The sequence below is a fragment of the Abrus precatorius genome, unplaced genomic scaffold (genome assembly GCF_003935025.1).
Source record: "Abrus precatorius isolate BTA unplaced genomic scaffold, Abrus_2018 Scaffold9, whole genome shotgun sequence".
In the NCBI taxonomy this organism is placed as follows: Eukaryota; Viridiplantae; Streptophyta; class Magnoliopsida; order Fabales; family Fabaceae; genus Abrus; species Abrus precatorius.
In genome coordinates this window covers 29,142,874-29,155,138 of record NW_020874439.1, presented here as the reverse complement: position 1 = coordinate 29,155,138, position 12,265 = coordinate 29,142,874, and the positions used below count along the sequence as shown (strand labels likewise).

The 12,265-nt window shown below is 30.1% G+C and overlaps 1 protein-coding gene across 1 annotated transcript; it reads left to right on the top strand.

Moving 5' to 3' along the window:
- Positions 1 to 2,173: 2,173 nt before the first annotated feature.
- LOC113849659 (expansin-like B1) lies at positions 2,174 to 3,771 on the top strand. The gene is made up of 4 exons (XM_027479716.1): positions 2,174 to 2,309; positions 2,681 to 2,787; positions 2,959 to 3,273; positions 3,574 to 3,771. The coding sequence occupies exons 1-4, from the start codon at positions 2,174 to 2,176 to the stop codon at positions 3,769 to 3,771; spliced, it is 756 nt and encodes a 251-aa protein (XP_027335517.1).
- Positions 3,772 to 12,265: the final 8,494 nt, after the last annotated feature.

Below are 12,265 nucleotides of genomic sequence, written 5' to 3'. Positions count from 1 at the left end.
TTAAAATGTGTTATAAATAATTAATTTGAATCAATCGCATATTTGCTTAAGTAGATTCTAGCTTATTATTTGTATTTATGTTAGAATATTTTCTCTTTCATTAACATATAAAAGTTATTAGCTTTTATATTATAAATAGAATATTTTATACGGAGAATAAAATATTCAGTAGAATTACTTTTTTTAATAATTACTCACATATATTTAATTAAAATTAATTGAAAATTAAGTGTGGATTGTTCTCTCTTTAATTAATTTACTTTTTACTTACTTTTTTCAATTCATTTATGTTTAAATTATGAAAATACAAGTTGTTTTACTTTTTATTACCTCATATAAACTTTAAAATTTCTCATAAATACCTATATTTATATTTATAAAATTCATAATATTTAGTGCATTATTTACAATACCGTCACTCAAATTTTGTGTGCATATAATAATTTGTTTTGCTAAAAATTGTAGCAATCATCACTTTTATCTATCTTTTTTAGCTCTGTATTATTCTTGAATACAATATCTTACAATAATTTCTTTAATTAACTATAACAATTTTGTTTCTAACATTGCTATATTTTTTACTCTTTTTATCTATTTATCATATAATAATAATAATAACATGTTCTTTTCTACGTAATTTTATAAAAAAAAATTGATTTTTTTAATCTATTTGTATTTATTTTTCTTATTTAATTTTTATTTCTGAGATAAGTACCATATATTAGCAATATTTTATTTTGTAACTCTTAAAAACTGTTTTAAATATACAAACAAATTCATATGTATGTTTTATTATACTTAAGTATATATATATATATATATATATATATATATATATATTGAACTTATAATTTATTTTTAAGTGTTTTTTCTCTTAAATTTATGAATATTAGAATATATTACTTATTGATATTTGATTAAAAAGTCGTTTGATACTTATTTTAAAATAAATTATAATTTAAAATTATTTAATTTTTATTATTTTGATACATATTATTTGTAGTTATAAAATTATTTTAATTTTATATATATATATATATATATATATATAATACATGTGTAATTTCACAAATTACTAACTAGTTTATTAAATTTTACATCAAATAATTTATTTTATTAAGAAGATATATTTATAATCTATTTATCAGTATTTACTTATTACTTTTGTTTAAATACCTTATGCCAATATTCAACACTATAGTTTTTTAGGACTTGAATCCAAAATTCTTTAAACGAAATTATCAAGAATTTCATATCTAACCTCTTTATTCGTTGAAAGAGTACAGTTCATGCTTGTTTTACAATTTCGAAAAATATGAGCTTTCTTCTTTCAAAAGTTCTCTATGAAAAATTAACGTAAAAAGATAAAAATTATCTAAAATAAGTTTATGTTGTAATTACATACCCTATTATATTAATTTTGGATGAATAATATTATTTATAATTTTGTACTTTATTTAATATTTTTTTAGTAAATAATTTTTATAATATTATTTATGATTTATTAATTCGTGGAAAATAGTTAATAAATTATGAGTAATGAAGATGTGTAAAATTATTGAAGTACTTGCAAAGTATGAAAATGATGATAAGAAGTATTACTCATGTAAATATAAACACAAGGACGAATAAATATTTGAAACACAAATATGAGAATGAATATTGGAGTATGTTACTCTAACTTTATCCATCGTCATTCTTGAGTACATGTATTTGAATAAAAAGTTTATCTTGGCTTCCAAAAAATGTATAAAATAAAATTTGTATCTGGATTCTGAATTTAGAGTGGAGAGGCAAGTGCATGGACTTTCCCAGAATACTGTTTGAACGGAACAAAGTTAGGCATTTTAGCATTGTAATAATAAATCAGTTCGAATATTATATGTAGGACCCTGAGGATTCAATATTGCCAATTAAGGTCTCCATGTACACATCATTATTCCAATCCTTTTCTATTCCACAGTCCTTAAGTGGGAGAAAAAGTGGGCTGCTACCAGTGCCATCCAGACAAAGGCCACACCACTATAAATATGACCCCATATATCTTTTCTGGCTATCTCATAAAGCTTCATCGTTCATAAACATTTTTGCTTCATAAACTTCATTGCATTCTTCACTCGTCATTCATCAATTTTCTCCCTCCTCTTTACTCTTTAGAATCTATCATTCAAACATGAAACTTAGTTTTAAGCACCAACTTAGCCTTGTTTGTGTCACACTACTTTTACCTGCACTATGTAGCTCACAGGACTCTTTTACCGACTCCAGAGCAACATATTATGGTAGCCCTGATTGCTATGGGAGTCCAAGTATGAGCCTCCATTCTGGCCAACTACTTACATATTAGAAATTATTGCATAGTCGTGTCCATCCATATTTTAACCTATCAACATACGACATATGGTCAAAGTTTAGTAACTTGTTTCATAAATTTTAAAATTTAATCGCATGTCAGTGTTTTTTTTTACTACCTACCCATACACGTGCTTAATACAAATAAATTGTTTATACAAAGCACCTTTGTTTTGCAAGCTAGTAATTAGAATTGAAGATGCATGTTCCTCCTTAAGGATGCTTTTATAGAAGTAAAATGTGCACTGTAGCAATGTGACATTATACTAGTTTTTGCAGCATGACATAACAAATATAATATGAACGGTAAATTGATGTTATATTTCAGGGGGAGCTTGTGGCTTTGGCGAATATGGAAGGACCGTGAATGATGGAAGTGTCGCAGGCGTGTCTAGGCTATGGAAGAATGGAAGTGGCTGTGGAGCATGTTATCAAGTACTTTTCTTCCCCTTCTTGTTCGTAATCAATATTTCCAATAGCCCTTAGTAAAAATAAGCTTCATCATCATTGAAACAAAATATTTATTTGAAAAAAATTTGCCTAGTATTTGTTTCTACTGATAGCTGTTAATTTATCAAATATAAACGATGATGAGTGATGGTTCAGGTAAGGTGCAAAATAGCACAATACTGCGATGAAAATGGAGCATACGTGGTGGTAACGGACTATGGTGAGGGAGACAGAACAGACTTCATAATGAGTCCACGTGGCTATTCAAGATTGGGACGCAACGCAGACGCTTCTGCAGAGCTATTCAAATACGGTGTTGTGGATATTGAATACAGAAGGGTCCCCTGTAGTTACTCTGGCTATAACATCGTGTTTAAGGTCCATGAACACAGCAAAAACCCTGATTACTTTGCTGTCGTTGTTCTCTATATTGATGGAACATATGATGTCACTGCCGTTGAGATGTGGCAGGTAATGTATAATATACATATTCCCTTAAATAATGACGCAAGACCACATGTCGATTTTTTTAGATCATGTCAGCAAAATATATCAAAATAAAAGTATAGAGAATAAAAATATATATTATATGGTTGCACCATACATACAATTCTCAACATAACAATTTATAAATCATTAGATTGATATGTCAATTTTTGCATGCATGTTGGCTTAGCTGCCTAAAGATTATTTTATTTTATTGACTTTGAGAGTGATCCTATTCACTTACTTTGTACAGCATTTAATTCTTGAAATGTGGTGAATGTGCAGGAAGACTGCCAAGAATGGAGGCCCCTACGTAGGGCTTTTGGAGCAGTGTTTGACTATACGAACCCACCAGGTGGAGAAATCTACTTGAGGTTCCAAGTGAGTGGGAGTGCAGGGCTTTATTGGGTGCAGTCCAAGAGTGCTATTCCTAGTGATTGGAGGGCCGGAGCTGCATATGACACCAATGTTCAGCTTAATTAGAAAGAAAAAAGGATGTTGAAATCCCTGGAACATTAGAAATAGATAGGCACTAGCATTCAATTTTTTTCTTTTTAGTGTCACTCTTAAGAATGTTAGCGTGTGCTGTTGGGTGAATGTTAGTGTTCTCTTGTATTGAGGACTAAAATAATGGGGATTCATGTACTTCCATTTGTTAGACTACGTTGAATTTGAATAAAATAAATGTGATACTTACTCTTACTCCTTATTGATATGTGACTGCTATTGCTACTGTTAAAATTAAACTGATACTGATTGAATGGCTTGATCGAGCCAAGTAAAGCCTTCATTAATTAGTTAATTAATTCTTAATAATTCCAACATTGGATACTTACAGCATTGGTACGGAGTAGAAAAGAAAAACCAAGATTATGGCTTAATTAACACTGGTTTTGGCCTCTTGGCTGAGAATCATGATTTTAATGCCACAGTTTTTAGATCATCGAGTGTATTTCTCACATTTTGTTTCCACAATTTCAATCACTGCAATGTAACTTCAATTGTCATTTAAAACATGGCCCAAATCAAACAATGAGAGATTTCAGTTTTTACCCCTTGCAAAGACTGTGATACAATTTTTAAAGGGTTTGAATGAGCAGCATACTCATGTCAAATCCTAAATAATTCTCACTGATCCTTTACCCAATATTAATAAGGTATTTTTAATGGTTGGGACTTTTAAAAGAGATGAGGTTCCTCTAACAGAGGTAGGGGTAGAAACAATGAGGAAAGAGAACATAATTCTAATAAATCATGTATTCATTGTAGCAAAACAAATCACACTATCTAATTTTGCTATTTCAAACATGGATTTCCTCGATAGTACCAATTAACAAAATGTAAGATCTGTCAATGTTGCTAGCAACAATACCTTTCATTTGGACATTGTGCATAATGGTGATGTTCTCCAAGAAGATACACGATCGGGAATTAGCTTTACTGAAGAACAGTATCAAGACATTCTAAATATTCTGCAATAATCTAATCAAAATTTTAATACTCATGTTGCTTCTATTGTAAACATTATTCTTTCCTCCTCACAAGGTAATTCTAACATTGACTCCTTGACATAGGTCCAACTGATCATATTACTTCTTATATCAAAAGTCTCATCAATCAAAAACAAATTCTTGCAATATTCGTTACTTTACTAAAGACTCTCAGGTTTCTATTACAATTTCAGGAATCAATTCTTTTGTCAGACTCCTTAATCCTATATGATGTTCTTTATATTCCAAACTTTTATGTCAACTTGATTTTTGTTACAAAATTGCTCAATTCATTGCAATATCATTTGATTTTACATGCTAATTCATGTGCCATTTAGCAGAATTCTACGAAGAGGATGATTGGTTTAACTAAATTGACAAGTGGACTGTAGCAGTAATGATACTTCTTTTATTTGGTATCTTAGATTAGGACATATATCAAATTCTAAATTGAACATTATTTCTACACTATATCCTTTCATTCCTTATTGTAAAACTAAGACTCCATGTGATGTGTGTCATGTAGAAAGACATAGAAAAGACATAGAAAATTGTCACATTATAGTAGTACTACACATTCTAATAAAATGTTACATGCTGATATTTAGGGTTTTTATGCTACATTTTTTTTTTTGTTTGGACATAAATATTTTCTTACTCTAGTTAATGACTTTACTCACTTTACTTGGGTTATTTTAATAATGAATAAGACAAAAACTAGACAACATATAATACAATTCATTGTTTATATAGAAACTCAATTTGATACAAAATTAAAATGTCTTTGCAATGATAATGAAAATAAATTTCCTTTGAATGATTTCTTCTTCTCCAAAGAATAATAATTCAAAGAACTTGTGTTGAAACCCCTAAAAAAAATTTAGTTGTTAAAAGAAAGCATCAAAATATTCTTAATATTTTTCATGCCTTATTTCATCAAGTAAAATTCCCTTCAAACTTTTGGAACTTTGCTGTCTAACATGTTTATATAATTAATAAACTTCCAAGTCATTTGCTCCGTAATAAAACTATTTATGAAATGTTTATATAATCAACCACCAAGCTTAATTCGCATAAAAGTCTTTGGTTACTTAAGCTATACAAGTACTCTACAATCTTATTGAACAAAGTGTCAAGCAAGAGTAGGAAAAACTATTTTTATAGGATAAAATGAAGGGATTAAAGGTTATGTTTTATAAGACCTTCAATCACACCAAATTTTTGTTTCTCAAAATTTGATATTTTACAAATATGTTTTCTCAAAAGTTTGATATTTTACAAATATGTTTTCCTTTTTCACTCTTCAACTTCACAACATGTGCACTTTGATAATAAAATTCTTCAACTTGTTTCTCATAACTCTCACTTGTCCAATTAACCAACAATTACTCAAAAAAAAAATAAAATACTAATAACATTAACTCTACTAAAATTCGCACACAAACTTATTAAAACTTTTATCCTAAGATTCCTTGGGATTTAGCACTACATATACATCCTTAAAAAGGTCAAGCAGCATCAGAAGAAAACCAAAACTATTTAGTTGACTATCATTGTAGTATATCTCCGAATAACTCTTCCAAATCATATTTAGGTACTCCTACTGAGTCTATTTCTTCTGTTCCATGATAAATGTTCTTTTTTCTGTAAACACTTTTGCTTTAGCATAACCTCTATTATAAAACTAAAAACTTATAATTAGGCAGCAAAATTAAATTGTTAACAACAAGCTACGAATGATGAGATACAACCCTTTGAGAAAAATAATATTTGGTCTATGGTGGATCTTTCTCTAGGAAAAAGCCCCATCTACTACAATTGAGTTTAGAAGGTGAAATATCATATTGATGAACCAGTGAAAGGTACAAGGCACGATTAATTCTAAAGAATACTTATTATTGACAGGAGTGGATTACCTTAATATTGTCTCACTATAGCAAAACTCACTTCTCTTTGGATTATTCTTGCTTTAGCAGCAATTAAAAGGTGGTTCTTCGAGTAATTGCATGTCAAAAATGCATTTCTTCATAGAGACTTGCACAAGGATCTTCAAGTCACAAGTATTTTCAAGGTTTATAAGTTGCACAAATCCTTACATGGCTTAAAACAAGCCGGCAGCCAATGATATTCCAAGATCTTAATATCCCTTTACTCCCCTATCTATCAACAATTTAATTTAACGTTGATCACTCACTTTCATTTAAGTCCACTTCCTTCTCCATTATAGTCCTTCTAATATATGTTAATGATCTAGTCTTGGTAGGTAATGATATAATTGAAATTACAAATGTTAAGTAGTTCTTTGATCCAAGTTTTAAAATCAAGGATTTGGGTCCTCTTCGATATTTTCTTGGACTTGATATAGGAAGATCTAAAAGCTGGAATATTTTTCAATAAGAGAAAGTTTACTCCTGAATTGTTGGAATACAATGCACTTCTTATTGTCAAACCAACTTTAATCCCTCTACGAAGCTTCAATCTAACAGAGGAAACCATTTCCCTGGTGAAGCCTCCTATAGAAGATTAGTTGGCAGGTTGCTAAACTTTACTAACACTAGACCTGATATCTCATTGGTTGTGCAACAATTAAGTCAAATTGTTTCCAGACCCCTTAACACTCATTTGAAGGCAGCAACTAAAGTTTTCAAATACTTGAAAGCATCCCCTGCTAAAGGCTTATTCTTTCTAGCATCTTCTGAGCTCAAGTTGTTTGGATTTGTTGATTCTAAAGTGTTAGTTGGGCTTGCTGCTTGGATTCGAGGAAATTAATTATTGGCTATTGCATTATGCTTGGATCCTCCTTAATGTCTTGCAAATCTAAAAGACAGTCTACTGTTTCTAGGTCCTCTTCAGAGGTTGAGTACAAAGCTTCAGCCAGCATCACTTTTGAAGCTCAATGGCTCAATTACTTATTACAAAATTTACACATTTCACTTCATTAACTTGCCTCAAATTTTTGTGATAGTAAATCAGTCATCTACTTGGCTCATAATCCTGAACGAACCAAACATATCAAAATCAACTATCATATTGTTAAAAAAAACTACAAGTTGATCTCATTCGTTTACTATCGACTCCTCTGCTTCTCAACTCGATGCTCCCTTCACTAAGCCCTTTTATTTCACTTCTTTTCATGTTTTTATTTTTAAATTGAGTTGAGGGAAGCTATTATTAAAATTAGTAGGTATGTTATAACATATATTGTTGCTAAATTATTGTATAAATACTGCAATGTAATACATTTCAAGAACAGAATAAAAAATTCTCTTTCCATTTTGTGTAAGATTAATTTCCAGCACTAACACTTAAGCTAGTGGAAACAATGGGAATAACATTTCCCTCTTTTCCCAAAAAATCTCAACATATCGGCAATGCAGGGCAATGACCAAGGATATTATCACGTGCTTCCATGCAAGTAAAAGAAAAGGGATAATGACGTGTGATTCTATCAGGAATGCTTAGTAGGTTTGTGGTTAAATGCAAGAAAATTATTAATTTAACCAAATTAATCAATGGCCAATAAAATTGTACGAGTTAACCACCAAGTCACCGACATCAACTGAAATAGAAAACTTTTTTATTTCCAAACTGTAACTATGGATCACTTTCTCTAAAGAAATATGACGACAACAAAGCAGAGTTCATCACTAATGACCTTGACAATTAGAGGCCCAGCTATTTATATATTCTCTGAAAATTGAATGCATGAAAGCTTAGAAATGAGGGTAAACAAACTGTTGCAACTTCCAAATTGGTGGACATGATTTTGATCATTGAAGGACCGAAATAAGGATACTAATGCAATTTGTTTACATACTTGGTATCTTAGATCACTAACAGTACACGAATGTGCTACATAATGAAGGGAGAATCTCCATATTAGCTCAGGTAGTTTTTAGTTTTCACCACTATCTCTATCGATTAAGCTTAAGACAAAATTGAAACCGTATAAATAGAAATAAAACAAGTGAGAGATAAATATTATTAGTTATTACCATGACCAGTCCTTCTCATCTACAGTGATTAAAATGGAACGGAAAAACATTGGTCTTAATTTTTGCTTTTTTTGGCAAAAGTAGTAATTCGGATTGAAGAACGCACAATAGGAGGCTTAAGTTCCAGTATGGCTGCATAATAATTTTTGAGAAATGGAGTTTGCAAAAGAGAAGACCGAGAATTCGCACCTTTCCAATTACGAACGTCAAATATAGACTTGTTCAAATGGTGGACCATAGACCTTTCTACAAGTACAAGGTCAGTAACTACACTCCACCTCTCCGGATCATGGGTACTTCATTTTGTCAAACGTATTTGTACCTAGTACATACCGGTTACTACCCACACGTTACGTATTCTGAAGTATTTATTAAAGTTAATTATTTTTAAAATAATTATATGTAACGTAAATATGACTTTAACGTAATTAAATAATATAATTTAAGCTATAGCTAATTATACTTTAAGTGCAAGTTAGAACTTTAAAAAAAAAAAACAAAATTTTCTAGTACATATATAGATTATAATACTTTTGTCACCATTTTCTCATATTTTTTCTTTATTAAAATATTTTATTACAGATATTTTTAAAGCAATTTAGTGACGTACCCGTATTTTTAACTTTAAAAAATTGCCATGTTCCATACACGTATCTGCATCGGGTACCATACCCATACTCATCCAACATAGCTTCACCTCAAGATGCCTGCTATATTTCCATTCTACAGCGTTGTGCAAAGTGCCCACAATCTTTTCACTTTTCTTTGGCATTCATTCCTCCTCTTCCGTCGCATATTTTGACTTATCTGCTGCGTATTTGACCATTATTCTTCAAGACGATGGATATGTGAAAAAATATAGGGTTGTTTACTTTGTTTATAGCTTGTACTTGGTTTTTGAATACGCCTATGCTTATTTATTTTGTATAGGCATCCATCATATTACCCCGAAAATAAATTCTCTCTATTGATATATATTTTTTGTAACAAAAATTAAATTATTCAAATATTATGTGTTAGCTCTCAAAAATTCACGAAGGCGTGCAAGAGATTTCGCCAACCCACTGATTCTTTTGCAAGCGATTGTTTAAACTGAAGGGAATTTGTTCTTCAAGATGGGTTTTCAGTCTACCCCAAAGAGCTTCCTGAAATAATGAGATGATCAATGCTATGAAAATATTGGTTTAGTTCTTGGATCCACGTTGAAATTATGTAAATGATGGAGTATGATCCTTAACTTGAGAATATTTTGATCTTGATCATTCTCATAAGTTGGCGTGTTCAGTTTTTATGTACTATCAATAATAATACTGTTGTGGAGCAAACGTAGATTTAGATTATTTCAAAGCAAAAAACAAATACATGAATGATTATTTAAAGTTGAATCTAAAAACGAATTTAATCACCACTTTAGGTCTATGATCCATGGCTGCTTGTTTTAACATTTTCTTTAAAAATAGCCTTTTAATTGCGGTTTGTTATAGAGTTGCTATCTTTGAGGGACCGATCACGCAATTAGAAGCCTTTAAATTCTATAAGGAACTAAGCCACTGGTCAATTAACCTACCGGACAATGCAAATTAACCAAGCTAGTCTACCTATATAAAATAATTTTAAAATAGTAAAATATTAATAAATTGGCAAAAAAATTATTTAATTAAAAACATTGTAACAGGTCGATCCTGCTTGAAAATTAAATAATTTGTTCTAAATTCAATAAGTTGCTTGAAAATCAACCCATCTGTTCTAAATTCTAAATTAAAATCATGAGAAATCGACAGAGTGCCAGCTAGCACATATTAGCATTTAGCACCACAGTCCACCTACTTGAGATTTTAATTTCTCTGTCCATATGTCATTGGCGTGAAACTAAGGAAGATTAATGAGAAACCTTCTCCATCTCCTTGCATGCGTAGCATTATTATTCTTATTATTATCATTTCGTCATCACCGATTCTATTTTTATGCAATGAATTTTTTAACGTGTATGGGTTGAAGGTTCCTTCAATTTGTTATTCTTCATAGCCTTCGGTTTTGACCCAAAAATCGAACATTTTGCCGTTAATAACATTAAACCACAGGTTTAACATAATAAAAACCAAATCTACTATGCATTAGTGGGTAAGCGCAAGGTTATTGAAGAAAAACATTAGCAATTATAAATTATATACTTTTTCATATTTTCTTTTCAACATTCACGGCTATATTAATAAAGAGTGGTTTAGTAGAATTTTTCACGCAATAATAAATTAAAAAAAAAAACGGGGTTCAAATAATTTTAAACACTCTATATATTATTATCATTCTTCAAGGTTATCAACATGTTGAATATTCCTACATTCAGATTTCAAACCATCGTAAAATCAACCTCAGGACACGGTGGATATCCCAACATAACTAAAGATTTTATGTATATATTTCGCTCATAACTTGGAAGATTGTATATAAAATTTACCTACCTCGAGAACAGGACAGGGTGGAGTAATGAACACTCTCACGTAGAGTAAACCCAAACTTAAAATATGTCCATATTTTTAAATTATGCATCAAATGCAAAATAGTGCTCTTGCGTGTGCATTCATAAATCTTTTCAACCGAAGAATTTGGTATTCAAAACCAGTGAACAGTACACAGAACCTGAAATATTGAACAGAACAAAAATGCCAAGTAAAAACAAGGGAAAGTGGGTGCAATGATAATTTAAATAAAAGGAGTATCTAGCAGAGTTCTTTTTTCTTTTTTAATGTGTGTGTCTTCGGTTAAAATTTCTATCTTGCAACTGCATGGATCGTTCGAGTGAATAGTTAGACAAAAAAGGTTACATATTTTCACCCGTAACAGTGAATCGGTTTGAATATTATAAGAAGAAAAATATTATCTTACTCTTTCATCTATCACATATATCATCTGACTCTTCCAGCTAACAAATCTTAGCTTTTTAACTGCAATAAGACAATTTCAAAAACTATTTATCAAAATAGTTTATTTCTATATTTAAATTTTAAGATTAAAATTCAAATATTATTTTTTTCCTCAAATTGACTGAAGTTAAAATTTAAATTTCTTTCGCACTTGTTATTTTATCTAACTATATAAATACATTTTAATATATAGAGTGTCTGGTATAGCCACTAAAATAAAGTATTAAAATAACAGTATTTTTCTCATTTAATTAATGAATTTTTTAAAAAAATATTAATTAATTTTTTTCTCTCACAAGACATTTCATTTTTATATTTTTCTAATAGTAGGATGAAATATTAGAAGAATATTGCATGTCTCTTGCAAGAAAGGACCCTGGCCTGATTTCCCAGAGGTCAATATGGTTGGGCTTTATCTCGACACATCATCATTCCAATCCTTTTACATTACAAAAGTGAGAAAAAAAAAAAAGTGGGCTATGCCACCGTCGGTATATGTAATAAGACTTAAGGCTGTACTATAAATAGGAATCCACATACCGTTGCTTCCTATCTCATTCAGCTTCTCTCA

Coding starts and splice junctions, on each gene's coding strand:
- LOC113849659 (XM_027479716.1), top strand. CDS start 2,174: ATGAAACTTAGTTTTAAGCACCAACTTAGCCTTGTTTGTGTCACACTA. Junction 2,788..2,958: donor GCTGTGGAGCATGTTATCAA/GTACTTTTCTTC, acceptor GTGATGGTTCAG/GTAAGGTGCAAAATAGCACA. Junction 3,274..3,573: donor CTGCCGTTGAGATGTGGCAG/GTAATGTATAAT, acceptor GTGAATGTGCAG/GAAGACTGCCAAGAATGGAG.